The 14,842-nt window shown below is 55.1% G+C and overlaps 1 protein-coding gene across 1 annotated transcript; it reads left to right on the top strand.

The window, feature by feature from the left end:
* Nucleotides 1-1,608: 1,608 nt before the first annotated feature.
* GHRHR (growth hormone releasing hormone receptor) lies at nucleotides 1,609-14,706 on the top strand. Its single transcript, XM_004418859.3, has 13 exons — nucleotides 1,609-1,665; nucleotides 4,324-4,426; nucleotides 4,549-4,656; nucleotides 5,386-5,483; nucleotides 6,618-6,715; nucleotides 7,472-7,604; nucleotides 9,055-9,208; nucleotides 9,504-9,564; nucleotides 10,021-10,090; nucleotides 10,785-10,876; nucleotides 11,584-11,713; nucleotides 12,371-12,412; nucleotides 14,219-14,706. Exons 1-13 carry the CDS (start codon nucleotides 1,609-1,611, stop codon nucleotides 14,342-14,344), a joined length of 1,272 nt encoding a protein of 423 aa, XP_004418916.1. The 3' UTR covers nucleotides 14,345-14,706.
* Nucleotides 14,707-14,842: the final 136 nt, after the last annotated feature.

Raw genomic sequence — 14,842 nt, forward strand, 5'->3', positions numbered from 1 at the left:
GTTATTATTGCATATCAATGTCAATTATTAACCATCATTAAAGCTAATGACATTGATACTAATTATCAACAGTGATTAATCGTGATATTTATCCTTGGGCTGTTGCCTCTTTGTAGCTGGAGGACAGGAGATTCTAGCTTTCCCTTTAAGTTGCATCTTCTCCGTGTTCTGCCCTCCCACCCTGCAAACCCTCACTGGGCCTGCCATCAGGGGAACTCTGCTTCCTCCTGACGGCTTGCTGAGCTCAGCGTCTGTGCTGCCCGCCCGCACTGTTCACCGCAAAGCACACAACAATACTCGTGCGAGGGCAGGCGGGGTCTGGGGCTTGGGGTGGTTCATGCTTTGTTTTCAAAATATTTTTCTCCAACACTTCATTGGCGATGAATACAAATGGAAAAAGAAAGCCCTGCTTATGTAAAATGATTCCTCAATCCAGATGTGGCGGGGGCGGGGAGCCTTCATCATTCATGATTCGTGTCAGGCTGTAAACACGTCTGTTGTCAGCAGCGTCCAGCCCAGCGAGCTCCGGGAATGCAGACCTGCCACAAATGTCAGCGCCGACCAGGCCCTGGGGCGTTCAGGGCCCTCGGAGATGAAATGTGAAAAATGCTGTACGAGATCCAGGGTAATTTAGAATGCCTGGCCAAATGGGATCCCACATTTTAAAGTCTAACCTATAATAAAAAGGACCAGGTAATGAATGTTCAAAATATTTGGAGCGGCTGTGTAAATCCTTTCGTGTCTGCTACTGAAAACAGCTGTCTTGGCCCGTTCAGGATGCCCCAGCCCCACGAATCCCCTTGCAAGCTGCCTATTCAGCCTCATTTTCCCCTGTTGCTGTGAGGACTTCTGGAGAGACTTTGACAAGCCCCACGTGAAGTCAGGGCCTTGTATCTGCAGATTCACCCTGCCATCCAGGCTGACGTCCTTGCCGGGGAAAGAAAAGAGGTCCTGCCGATATGACACCCTCTTGGCCAGCCTGTGCCGGTACTTTGTGATCACATCTCCTTTTCTCACTCATTCCTACCCTCCAGCCCCCTGACACCCTGTGTCCACCTGCGCTGGCTACCCACAGCCCTGAGCCCTCTCTCCAGCCCAGTGGACGAGACTGGGATCACCAACCGAACTGGGGGCTCCCTGAGGGCAGGCCCAGGTCTTCCTCTTCTTCTTTGAGTCTCCTTCATTTTTGGGGGGCTGTCTCCAGTGTGGGCCAGCAGACAGCAGGCTCAGAGAAGAAAATGGGAGAGAATATTGACCTCTTGGGGTAAGAGGTGTCCTGTGGCTGTCACCTCTCGGGGCTCTCTCAAGGACAGACACACAGGCTAAATTACAGACAGAGTGGAAGGGAGTCTGGGGGAGGGAGTCAGCCCCTCCCTGCTGGGACATGGAGTCACCCCAGGGCCAGGGCTGAGTTGGGCATGGTGTCCTGCAATCCTGGTAAATATTCAGCTGTTTCTGAGCCCTATCCTGGCTCCTGCCTATGCAAACCACCACCCAGGAAGGGGAGGTAGAGGGTGTGATGCCGCAGCAGCAGCAGGGGATGGTGGGGGAGGGAAGAGGGCCGAGGCTCACTGAGGCTGCCTGAGGAGCCACTGCCGAGCCCCCGCCATGGACAGCAGGGCGTGGGGTGCCTGCATCCTCTGCTTGCTGAGCCTGTTACCCATTGTGAGTAGCCAGCCCAGACCTTCCTGCCTCTCCCGCTGGGCTCCAGGTCTGGGAGCCTCAGGGCCATACGAGGGTCCGGCTGGAGCCTGGTGGGGACCCTGCTGCCCTTCCCCAGTGTAGGATCTCTCTCTACCAAGCAGGCGGCAGGCCGTGGCTTGGACAACTGATACCCGTGGCTCCCTCCTTCCCTTCCCTTCCCAGGCAGTCTGCTTCTCTCTGGGTAGCTCTGACTATTAAAATTTCCTTCCCGGGGCTGAGCTGAGTTCACCTCCCTGTTGTCTCCCCCAGGGCCTGTCTGTGCCCTTTGGGGGCCACAGAGACTCTGTCTGCCCCAAGACAGTGCCTCTGGATTGGGAGGCAGTCAGGTCCTTCCCTTCACATCCCAAGTCTCTCTAAGCTGTGCACCCCCATTTCTTCCATACACTCCTCCTCCAAGATCTCCAGACCCCTCCTTGTCCCCACGACCCCTGGAGCCTCACTCCCATTTGATTGCTGGGAGGCTCTTTTAAGAGGCTGTGGTCAAGGACTGAGTGGCCTGAGTGGTTAGTGGAGAACAGCTGCTCCTCTCCGGATTGAGGAGACTCTTCCTCTTATGATATGTCCTGGGGTTGGAGAAGCTTTTGGCAACCAAATATTGCTTGGAGGCCTAGACTGTTGGAGAACGGGGCGCCAGGACAGGGGCCCTCCCTGAATGTGCTGCAATTTCCCAGCATGTTCTCCAGGAGCTACTGCGAGTGATGCAGGGACCAAGATGGCAGGCACAAGGCGCTGGGTGGGCAGCCCCTGCTCCCGGGGGGCTCCCAGGCCCCACGTGGACTGAGGTCTCCTTCTTCCTCCACTGGCTTGTTGTGGGGGCGGGGCACCACCCCCGGGGCCACGCCTCCCGAGCACTGTGAGACACCTGCCCCCAGGGGCAGGGCTTGAATCCTGCACAGTGAACCTAGCTGTGTGACCTGGGGGCGTTCCTCACCCCTCCTGAGCCTCCCTTGTCTCTTGTAAAAGAGGAAATAATATCTGCTTGCCAGGGCTGTTGTGCATTGAGTGGGGTCTGATACGTCAAGGGCTGGGCATAAGGTACAATACAGGTAACTTCTGCTGCCCTCCCCTCCCCAGAGAGGGGAACCTCCTCACTCGTCTGTGTGCACCCCATGGGAAAATCACACTTTCTCTCTCTCACACACACCCCAACACTACAACTTCCCTCAGCACACACACCCCTGCTTCTATCATCACATCTCCTTCTCTGACTCTGACTTTCCTGCCTCCCTGTTATAAGGACCCTCGTGTCCACCCAGATAATCCCGGATAATCTCCCCTCCTCAAGATCTTTAAGATAATCTCCCCATCTCAAGATCTTTAACGTAATCACATCTGCAAAGTCTCTTTTGCCATGCAAGGTAGCGCATTCACAGGTTTCAGGGATTAGGATGTGGACCTTTTTTGGGGGGGGGGGTGAGTTATTCTGCCTACCAAGGTGCTCTACGCAGAATTGCTCCCAGGCGGCAGGAGTGCAGGTGCGGGAGGAAAACAGGGAAGGAGGAGAGGCCACCACATGGACACGTTATGGAGTCAGCCACCTCCACGAGCTCTCTGAGGACTCCTGTGTAAGGTGTCTCACAACTTACTGCCATGAGACGAAAAGGGGAAGCATCCCTCCAAACCTCCCTCCCTCCTTCCTTCATACTTTCCTTCCCTCTTTCCTTCCTTCCTTCCTTCCTTCCCTCTGTCCTTCCTTCCTTCCCTCTGCCCTTTCTCCTTCCTTCCTCCTTCCTTCCTTCCCTCTGTCCTTTCTTCCTTCCTTCCTTCTGTCGAGGCAAATAATTCATAAACAATCTATTAATCAAAAGTTAGGGTGAGTTTATTATGAGCCAACCCTAAGGACCATATAGCCCAGGAGAGTCCCTTCACAAAGGAAGGAAACACTCCAAAGAAGTGGGGTGTACAGAGTGGGTATATACCTTCTTGGAACAAAGAGCATACGTCACATAGGACGGGAATATCCCTTTTACAATAGTCACGAGATTGCTTTGCCAGCACAGCAGATCAGTGAACATAGAAGGTCGGTTGTCACAAGGTGAGCACAGCAGGTCAGCAATCAATCCTTAGTTTAGGGAGAGATGCTTATCCTTAAAGAAATGCCAATGTGGGGGAAGCTACATCCCTATCTTTAAGGGTTTCATTCTTGTCTTTGGGACATAGTAAATACTTAAAGCAAATGTGCAATGCATGCTCAACAGGCTATGTCAGGCCCTTTTGGAAAAACAAGGTCAGGCTGAATTAGTTTTACACCAAATGGCTTCCTCATATACTCCAGTATATCCCATGGCTTGTCATTTATTTATCACTTCCTTTTCCTTCCCTCTGTCCTTCCTTCCTTCCCTCCCTCCTTCCCTCCCTCGTTCCCTCCCTCCTGCCCACCTTCCTTCCTTCCTTCCTTCCTGAGTGGTGAGGTTGGGGAGCTCTTCTTTTCTTCCTTCCCTCCCTCCCTCCCTCCTTCCTTCCATCAAGTACACCTGTAAGTGCCATGAGCCAGGCCCGTGCTTGGGAGCAGGGGTGCAGATATGAATCAGGCTTTGTCTCTGTCCTCAGGTCGTTTGGACCAGAGAACCCAGAAGGAGCACCCTACTGGCTGGGCTCATCATTAACTCTCTCTTGCAGGTTCTGGGCCACGTGCACCCAGAGTGTGACTTCCTCACCCAGCTGAGAGAGGAGGAGAGTGCGTGTCTCCAGGTGGCAGAGGAGATGCCCAACGCCACTCTGGGTATGGCGCTTAGGAGGGAGGAGGCGGCTTCTCAGATTCCTTGATCTCCCCAACCTCACCAATCAGAATGTTGGAGGGCCTGTCCCCTGGGCTGAGTCTACTCTGCTCCCATCTCTATCTAGGATGTCCTAGGACCTGGGATGGGCTGCTGTGCTGGCCGATGGCAGGCTCTGGCGAGTGGGTGACTCTCCCCTGCCCAGATTTCTTCTCTCACTTCAGCTCCGAGCCAGGTGAGGGTTCTGGGGGTGGGGTGGAGGGGACGGGAGGTGGTTTCATCTGGTGGTGCCAGAATATGGCAGACACATCTCTAGCTTCGAGGGCAGGCAGACCTGGATTTGAACACCAACTTCCTCTCTTTTGGTGGGACCTTGGGCAAGTCAGTCAACCTCCCCGACCCTCAGCCTCCTGACCTGAGACCTGGGGAGACCAAGAACATTAACCTCACAGCAGAGCATGAAAGTGCTGGACCTGAGGCCTGGCACCCAGTGAATGTTCTCTGGATGTTAGCAGGATGGGGGCAGAGCCTGTCTGACTGCTAAGATGCTACTAGCTGCCTAGTTGGGGGAGGGTGGAAGGGCACCCCACTGCTCTGGCTCACCTCCCTGGCCTGGGTGTGTGGGGTGGCCCCTCCAGGGGCAGAGAAAGCCTTAGTTCTCCCCCTTGCCCTTAGGACACTGGGGGCCCAACTCACTACTCTGCCTCTCAAGGGAATGATTCTCTCTGTTTAACAAATGGTGACTCTGAGGCCGGAGAGGAAGGCCCCAGAATGTGTCCCAGGCAGGCTGGACCTGGAACCCAGGCCTCTGGTGGGAAGGCTGTCCTCTCTGCCACTGAGAGGGGCTGTCTGTGCAGACCGTGCCATGGTCACTTGATGGGCCAAGGCTCCCCACCCCTCCTGGGGAGAGGGGAGGAGTTGTTGTAACCAGATCTCTGCTTCCTCACCTCTGCTTGCCTCCCAGGGGCTGTGAAGCGGGATTGTACCATCACTGGCTGGTCTGAGCCCTTCCCGCCTTACCCTGTGGCCTGCCCTGTGCCCCTGGAGCTGCTGACTGAGGAGGTAAGAGGCTCCGGTGTCTTGGAGGAAGGGCCGCCATGGATGGTTGTATGGGTGGTGGACAGCACAACTGTAGAGGCTGCCATTTCCATTGTAGCCAAGTTGGAATATTAATTACAGCAGATTTCCAGAAGATGGCAGTGTCTGGAAGAGAGGGGGACTTTTGCTAATTTCCTCAAGGGTGACACGTGGGCCACATTGCTAGGAGGGAGAGAGGAGGCAGAGGGGAGGGTGGGAGATGTGCTGGCCACCGTCTCCTTGCAGTCCCCTCTCTGTGCCCAGGCCTCCAGGGCAGGAAGCTTTGAGTGGCTCCAGTGAAACAAAGGGTCCTAGTGGTCCTGGGCAAGCTCCTTCCCTTCTCTGGTCCTCAGTCTGTGGAGCAGTGTGCACGGCTGTGATGTGGGCGAGTGAGGGAGACTCAAGCCCAGACGTGAACGCAGTGACCCCTAATCTAGCCGGCACACCCTACACTTCTGAGTGGAGCAGGGTCTTTGCAAGGTGCTTCCACACGCACAATCCCGTATCTCTTTCCCCTCAGCCCTGAGAGGTAAAGCATGAGTCTGACCACTTTTCAGATGAAAAGACTGAGTCAGAGAGGGGGGCGACTGCCTGCGTTCCCCAAGGGAGCTGGGCCCCTGCCCCCATCCCTCGGCCTATGCCCTCGGTCTCCGTCTCTGGGGTCCAGGCTGGACTTTGATTTATCCAAATACTTGGTCATGGAAAGAGCTGTTTCTTGCGACTGCCTGTGGCTGTCCCCTTTAGTTGGGGACATCTTGTTCCAAAGACAGTGAGCAAGCTGGATGTCAATAAACAAGCCCGATTTCCTCTAGAGCTTTTGTTGTTCTCCAGAGACACCTAGTCTCTGCCGCTCCCTCTCCCTGCCCCCAGAGCAGCAGGGGGAGGTAAGCGTCTGGCTCCCTGTCCCCATCCCCTCCCTCACCAGCAGGTCAGGTGGAAGACAGGCTGTAAACAAAGGCTTCAGTTCCCGGAGGGAGCTTGCCATGGTCCCCGCGGACACCACTGTCCCCAGGTGGGGAGGTTCGGGGTAGAACCGAGAGCTCCACCTGCTCGACTGGCAAGCCTCCCTTTCTCCAAGGGCACAGTTGCTGAGACTTTCTCCATCTCCACCCTCCCCAGAAATCTTACTTTTCCACCATGAAGATCATCTACACCCTGGGCCACAGCATCTCCAGCGTGGCCCTCTTCGTGGCCATTGCCATCCTGGTTGCTCTCAGGTTTGCCATCCTCGTTACCTGCCCAAGGACCTTCCTTGCCTCCCTACTGTCTGCAGCGCCAAGCCTGATTCCTTGCCTGGATACTCAAGAGGTTCCCAGGTCTAGGCACCACGGCCGTTTCTCACTTTTCCTTTCCTTTTCTCCACGTGTGTGGACCCATCTCTTCACGCTCCAGGCTCCCACTTCTACGCCTTTGCTCATGTATAACTTATACTCTATTTGCTTGGAATGACTGCCTCCTTTCTTCTCAATGCCTTCATATCTGTCAAAGTGCAAAGCCCAGCTCCCACCTGCTTTAAGAATCCTCGTTGCCTCTTCCATGCAGCCCTTCTTGACTGTTTCAACTCTTTGACCATTACTCCTCTGAAGGCCCCCCAGACTTCAGAGTTTGAGCCCCACAACCTGGCCTGTGCTGTTCTCTGTCTCATGTGGATGAGCCTCATCTCTCTGATCACCCGGGGGGCTCCCCTGGGCACGACCCTGACATTTCAGCCTCTGTCCCCCAGACTATGAGGTCCCTGAAGGCAGGGACTGCTATTCTCTGCCTCTCACCTACACTGAGCCCAGGGCAGAGGTTGGTCAGCTGTTCCGCAAGGCTAAAACTGAACCCTCAAATTCTGCTCCATCTAATCCAACCCAGTTCATTCCAAGTCAATTCCCCTCCCGCCCTGCTCAGCATGCCCCAGCCTGCCGTAGGCACATGACAAGCCCCTCTCCCACCTTGCCTCCCGTTCTTCACCCCCCTCCCCTCTGCAGGAGGCTCCGCTGTCCCCGGAACTACATCCACACCCAGCTGTTCACCACCTTTATCCTCAAGGCGGGAGCTGTGTTCCTGAAGGATGCTGCCCTCTTTCATGGCGAGAACACCGACCACTGCAGCTTCTCCACTGTAACAGCCACGGTTGGGGGCGGGGGTGGGGTGGGGGGAAAGGAGGCTGGATTAGAGATTTAGATGCACCTGCTGAGCCTACTCAGCCTGTGGGCTGACCCTGGGGCTTCGGCATTGCCAATCACAGAACTGGAAATCTCCCCTCCCTCTTCCTGATCCTCTCCTGGGTCAGGTCCTAAATCCTCACGCCATTTTCTGGACCATGGCGCCAATCCACGTTATTTCCCTGGTCCACTCTGCACTCCATCTTCTGTATTCGTCTTTCCATGCCCCGTTCCATATTCCAACCTGGACCACATTTCACTCCACCTAGCCTTTTCATTCCATACCTCCTCTGAGCACTTGTGTATCTGTGGCTGGGTGTGGGTATGTGAGGGGCTGGGCAGAGCGTGGTCCCTCCCTCAAGAAGGCCCAGGGTGCCTAGGGGGAAGAATGCACCAGCTTATGGGACCACCAGGTGGAGGGAGCTGAGAGCTGGGAGAGAACAAGAGACGGCTCCAGGGAGCTGGCTTCAGAGCTGGGTGGACAATAGCGACATGGAGAGGGGGGAGAGAGGGCATGTTAAATGGAGGGACCCAGGTGAACACACTCTCCCAGACAGGAGAACCTGGGGCGTGTCCAAGAAACTGGGAAGTCATATTGGGGTGAGAGGTAGGAGGATGAGAGGAGACCGAAAATAAAAGGAAGTTAGGCTGAGTGTGGAGGAACTTACCAGGAACTCTAAAATTATGCTGGAAATGAACGGGTAAATGAATGAACAAACCAATAGATGACCTTAATGAATGAATGAAAGAAGTAATAATATATATATGGAGCACTTATGTGCCAGGCAATACACTAAATGCTTTACGTGCATTATCACCTTTTATTTCCTACATATATTTTCATTTTAGTCCCATTTGTAGATGAGGGTCAATTGGCAATGTCACCTAGCTGCTTAGTGGTGAGACTGGGACCAAGCGTGGGCCATCTGAGCTCAGTGGGGGTGCTTCTCACCCTGGCAGACGGGAGAGTCACGCAGTGAATGAGTGAATGACTGGGCGTGTGTGTGTGTGTGTGTGTGTGTGTGTGTGTGTGTTTGCAGGACGGAGCCATGCGCATAAGCGGTGCTCCGTATCCAAGCTCTAGGGATTGACTTGAGCTCAGGAAGGGTGGGGTGAATGTGAAAAAAGTAGCAATTCATACGCAGAGTTTCTGTTAATCCTTATGATGAGGCCAAGAGATAGGTATTGGAAGGTTTTCCTTTTAAGCTAAGGCGTGGGGAGGTCACCCAGCTAATTGATGTAAATTTCACCCCAGGCTGTCCGCATCCCAAGTCTGTGCCCTTAACCACCACATTACACTACCTCACCCACTCTGGGGCAGCCTAAGGTGGAGGGTGCCTGAGTGGGATTGGAGAGTCTTGGGTGGGGCTCCAATGCTCTGAAGCACCCAGGCCCCTGGCCCGCAGGTTCTGTGCAAGGTCTCTGTGGCCACCTCGCATTTTGCCACCATGACCAACTTCAGCTGGCTGTGGGCAGAAGCTGTCTACCTGACCTGCCTCTTGGCTTCCACATCGCCCAGCACAAGGAGAGCCTTCTGGTGGCTGGTTCTCGCTGGCTGGGGTGAGCACCGAGGGCTGGTCTGGGCACCGGGAGATGTGGAGGGCTGGGGATGCCCAGGGAGCTCACACAAACGTCCTTCAGCTCACTGATGATGACCCGAGGCCCAGAGGGGGAAGAGACTGCCCGTAGTCCTACAGCAAGTGCTGGAGAATGGGGCCAGGTCCCCAGCCTCTGACCTCTCGCCTGGGCCTGTCCTCACAGTGCCTGTGGGGCTGGTGGTGGTGGGGGGAGGCGAGGCAGGTCTCTGAGCTGAGGAGGCAGACCCCTCACTCGTGTCTCCTCTGAACCCCCACAGGGCTTCCCCTGCTCTTCACCGGCATGTGGGTGGCTTGCAAGTTGGCCTTTGAGGATGTTGCGTGAGTCTGGGGTCCCCATGGAGTGCAGTCGGTGGACAGCACAGAAGGGGCATGACCTGGGGCAGGAGGGGGCTCAGATTCTCAGGACTGTGGGGCTCAGGGAGAGGTAGGGGGTGGGGGGCTCTAGGTGGGGGCCTCCTGGAACAGGGGAAGCGTTGGGGCCACCAAGAAGGCAGCAAACAGACTGATTTTCGAGAAGCTCATCCGTCTAGGTGGAGAGACAGGGTGAGCCCGGAATGCATTAGGACCCCCCTTTGGAAGAGGGTCTAAAGGACTGAGGGGAGAAGGTTGGAAGGGAGGGGAGGGGACAGGAGGCTGGAAGGCTCGAATGCCACAGAGAGGAGTCTGGAGAGTTGTGGGTAGAGAGAAGAGAGGAGGGGGGTGCATGGGTGACTGCAGAAAAGGGCGACTGCATTCCGGGCACCCCCACCTCAGTCCTGGCCCTCCTCTCCCTAGGTGCTGGGACCTGGATGACAGCTCCCCCTACTGGTGGATCATCAAAGGGCCCATCATCCTCTCTGTCGGGGTCAGTCTGTGGGGCCAGTGTCCTCTGCTTTATTCAGCCAACCTCCCTGGGCCCACTGAGGGGCCGTACACAGTAGGAAACACGTCTCCAGGCTGGGAGTCAGGACACCTGGGTTCCAGCCTGGCTCTGCCACAGGTTCTGTGAGGCCCCTTTGGTAAAACCAGGCCAGTGGCCTGGCTCAGTGCTCAGGCCTTCCAGCTCAGAGTTCTGATGCCCTGGTGCCCTGGCTGCAGATCACCTCCTACTGCAGTGAGCCTGGGGTGGGGGCTGTAGAAGGAGCACTCTCCCCGAGACCCCCCAACTACCCCCACTAGAACAGGGCTGCCAGGACTGGGTTATGTGACCTTGGTGAATGTGCTCGTTTTTCCCCAGTTTAGAAATTGTGCAAAGTGGAGGCCATCTGCTTTGTGCCAGAGAAGACCCTGGGGGTGCTGGAGGCAGGATGGCAAGGCCTGACCTCTCACCCTTGATCCTGGGACTGGAGAGGGAGGGGGACCCTGAGCCCCTGAGCTCCATGTGGGACCTCCCAGTCTCTAGGCTACAAGGTCTAGAGGGATGATCTGTACATTCATCCACCTGCACATCCCTGTGTCTCAACGATTTGCGATTTCTAGTCCCCCAAGAGGCCCCACCCCAGGCCTCCAGGGCCACCCCTGGGCCCTTGCCTTCCACCTTCCTGCACCTCTATTTCCAGGTGAACTTTGGGCTTTTTCTCAATATTATCCGTATCCTGCTGAGGAAACTGGAGCCAGCCCAGTGCAGCCCCCACACCCAGCCTCAGTACTGGTAAGGTGTGTGTGTGTGTGTGCATGCGTGTGCGTGTGTGTGTGTGTGCGCGTGTGTGCGCACGCGTGTGTGTATGGAGCCAGCCCAGTGCAGCCCCCACACCCAGCCTCAGTACTGGTGACGTGCATGTGTGCGTGTGTGCACGTGTGTGTGTGTTAGGGGCTTCTGGGGTCCTCACTGGAGCAAGAGTCAGCGTGGTTCTGTTTCATCAGCAGGCATTCATGATCTGGGCCCGGTGCTCCTCCCCATGTCCCCACAGAGAGAATAGATCTGGTCCTTGCCCTCCAGGAGATCACAATATGGGGAGGATGGAGGTTCCAAACAGTCAGTTACCAGACCAAATAGGCTGATGAGTGCTGGGATCAATTTCTACAGGATCCTGCAGAAGGAGATCCTTTCTAGATGGGTGGCAAGAGTGCGGTATGGTCAGGGAAGACTTCCTGGAGGCAGTGGTCTTTGAACTAGACTTTGAAAGATGCATAGATGTTGACTGGAATAAATTGAAACAAGAGCATTTGGCAGGGGGAACAGCAGGATCCAGGAGCCCGAAGTACGGAAGCCCAGGGTGCATGTGGGGATGATGGATTCTCCAGGGTGGCTGGTGCATAGAGTCGATATGGGGAGCTGGCGGGAAGTGAAGGTAGGCAGTGGGCACATGGAGTTTCTAATTCCAGCCGTGGGAGCCTAAAGCTTGTTCTCTCCTGCAGGCGGCTCTCCAAGTCAACCCTTCTCCTCATCCCACTGTTTGGAATTCACTACATCATCTTCAACTTCCTGCCTGACAGCGCTGGCCTGGGCATTCGCCTCCCCCTGGAGCTGGGACTGGGCTCCTTCCAGGTGGGGCCCCCCAGGCACTCCTTTCCTCTGTGTCCTTGGGCACGAGGGGGTGCTGCTGCCCACAGGCTCAGGTGACTTCACTGTAGGGGGAAGGCGACGAGGCTGGTGATTCTTCCTTCCAACCACTCATCCATCTACTCAACTATCCATCTGTCTGTCCACCTTCCATCCATCCATCTCTCTATTCATTCAACTACCCTGCACTCATCTATCCATCCATCCATCCATCCATCCATCCATCCATCCATCCATCTACCCATCCATCCATCCATCCATCCATCCATCCATCCATCCATCTACCCATCCATCCATCCTTGCATCCATCCATCCATCCATCCATCCATCCATCCATCCATCCATCCAATCTATTCAACATTTACTGAGCACCTTAGTGTTAGGGTCTATGCTCAATACTGGGGGATATAGAAGTAAAGAAAATCAGAAAAATGAGGCCAACAGTACAGCCTTGGCAGGCTTGCTATGACGATTACATGAGACAATATGCCTGGCACATAGTAAGTCATGAATGCATCTGCCTTTCTTTTTCCCAAAGATCCGGCCCAGCCACAGCCTGGGGTGGTGAGGGAAAAGGTAGTCGAGGGACTTTGAGGCCAGAACGAGTTATTCTGATGGGGTCCTTCCTCTTTGGCCCCACAGGGCTTCCTTGTTGCCATCCTGTACTGCTTCCTCAACCAAGAGGTATGTGACAATCTAACCTTACTCATCGAGCCTTCCCTCCCACAGTCCTAAGGCCCTCTCTCTCCTGCCCAGGCCTTGTAAATCCTAGCTCAGGTCAAACCTTGGGTCCTGTGATCCTTTGTGGGAGTCTGTCCTGAGCTCCTGGATCAAGCTGAACCTGAATGCTTCCTGTAAACACCCTTTGTCCATCTCTCCTCTGGGCTAGGCCAAGTGTACTGTCCATTCAGCAGGAGGTGGAAGAGGCCTTCCAGGGATCAGAGGAAGGATCCAGGGGTGGACTAAATGGATCCCCCAATCCTGTGTTCCTAAAATTGAACAAAAGGGAGAGTGGGAGAAAGAATAAGCTAGCTCTGGAAGAGGCAAAGAGAAGAGAGAGAGGACCCAAGAAAGTCAGAGGTAGACATACAGGGACCTAGCAAAACTGAGTGGGATGCAGAGCCATGGAGGACGATGGAGAGCAGAGCTGGGACAGTGAGTGAGAGCACCTGGAAGAGAGAGACAGACAACAGCAGACCAAACAGAGGAGGACATACACATGAAGAGACAGAACAGATGGTTTTGATGCACACGTAGAAATATGGAAAGATGGCAGAGAGAAGCAAATTAAAACACCCCACCCAGGAGGCACTTGCATTTCCTCCTGGGGACAGACTTGCTTTGTGGGGAGAGGTGGAAGGATTTAATTCAGTGCCCCAGACAACCAGGCCCTGCACTGTACATGGAGAGTCACGGGCTCCCTCTGGTGGCCACGTATTTGCCATGGGCTCTGCATTCTGCTGGAGACTTGGGTGCACATGCCTGTCCCCCAGCGGTGGAGCATCGCCCCCCCCACCCCGCCTCTTCTGTCTCTGACTGGCTCCCTCCCCTCTGACACTCTTCGCTCTCATCTCAGCCTCTCTGAGTCTCACACAGCCTTTTCTGGTATCTGGGTGCAGACACAGGACAGCAGTATTTGAGTGTAGTGGCTCATGGGCCCTGGGGACACTGGGAGGGGTGAGGAACAGCCCCGGCTGAGGCAGGTGGGGCCTGGGAAAGGGAATTCCACAGAGAGTTGTAAAGATATCTGTCCCAGGAAGCAGTGCTGGGAACCAGATAGTTACATACCTCTGGTGATGGGGAGCTTACTACCTATGAATAGCTCTTTCTGTTGTCAGGCAGCTCACCTTTATGTTGAACAGAAATCTGTCTCCCTTTTGTCTTTCACCACAGCCTAAGTTCAGCTCTATTAGGCAGGTCATAGCCTCTCAGCTCCCTCTGCCCCCAACAGACCCTTGGAGATGTGAAGATACAGACATTGCCCCCCTGCTCCTCCCAAGTTGCTTTTTTTAAATCAGTTACTCTCAGTCCCCTCAACCGCAGTTCCTCAGACAGAGTTTGGAATCCTCTCTCCCTTCAGGTCATGTCCTCTGGACAGGTTCCCAGTGGCGACAAGTCAGCTCAGTGGGCAGGGGCAGGACTGAACCCCAGAGCAGGGGATGATCCAAACTATTAGGGGAGGACAGAGCAGTTATCTGTCCAGAAACTCAAGAAAGCACCATAAACATCTTTAATAGGGCCCAGACACAGGCAGTGCTAAAAGAGAGAAAGGAGCTAAAGGGAATGGCACAAATACTGGCAGGAAGGAGGAAGTAGTATCCTGCAGAGGCAGTGCTCAGCAGTGGCTGTAGCCAACTGGAGCTTCTCCTGCCCTGGAGCCCCTATCTCTGTTTCTTCTCCACGGTCTCTCCCTGCACCCTCAGTCCCACTGGGGTTGAGTAAAGAAGCAGGAGTAGGACCTTCCTAACATCCTCCCCCTTGTCCCTGGAGGTGAGGGCTGAGATCGCACGGAGATGGCATGGCCATGACCCTGAGCTTCTGCCAGCCCGGAGGACCCAGGCCAAGTGGACGATGCCTCCCCGCTCGCGGGTGAAGGTGCTGACATCTGTGTGCTAGGCGGGCCACACCATGCGACTGGAGTCCACATCTGAACTTGGGAAGCTACGATGCGGCCGCCACCCTCTGGAGGAGTGGGACCAGCGCCCCATGGAGGCCCTCAGTTCACGCTCCCACCCGAGCTGCTGCCAGCCCTGGCAAGGGCAGCCCTTCTTCTCCGTCCTGCACCTGACTCTTCTCCTGGGTCCCTGTGTGTCTACCTCTGCCTTCCTTGGTTCCTCTGTCTGTTCTGCTCATGTTCCTTCTCCGAGAGTCTGGGCCACAGCCCAAGCCCGGGGGAACCAATAAACTTGTAAATGAATAGACGCCATTTGAGTGAGTACACGTGCCTCTGCAGGGGAGGGGTCTACAGCCATTATTTCCACCAGAAGTGTGTTTATCATTCCTCAGTTCACGTTACATCACCATCATTTGTCTGTGCAAGGATGCTCTTGTTTAATTTATTTATAAAATTTATTCTCTTTTGTCTCCACCTCTGCTCCCATTTCCCTCCTCCCA

This window comes from Ceratotherium simum, chromosome 1, assembly GCF_057802395.1.
Source record: "Ceratotherium simum simum isolate JZ-2026a chromosome 1, ASM5780239v1, whole genome shotgun sequence".
NCBI classification, from domain to species: domain Eukaryota; kingdom Metazoa; phylum Chordata; class Mammalia; order Perissodactyla; family Rhinocerotidae; genus Ceratotherium; species Ceratotherium simum.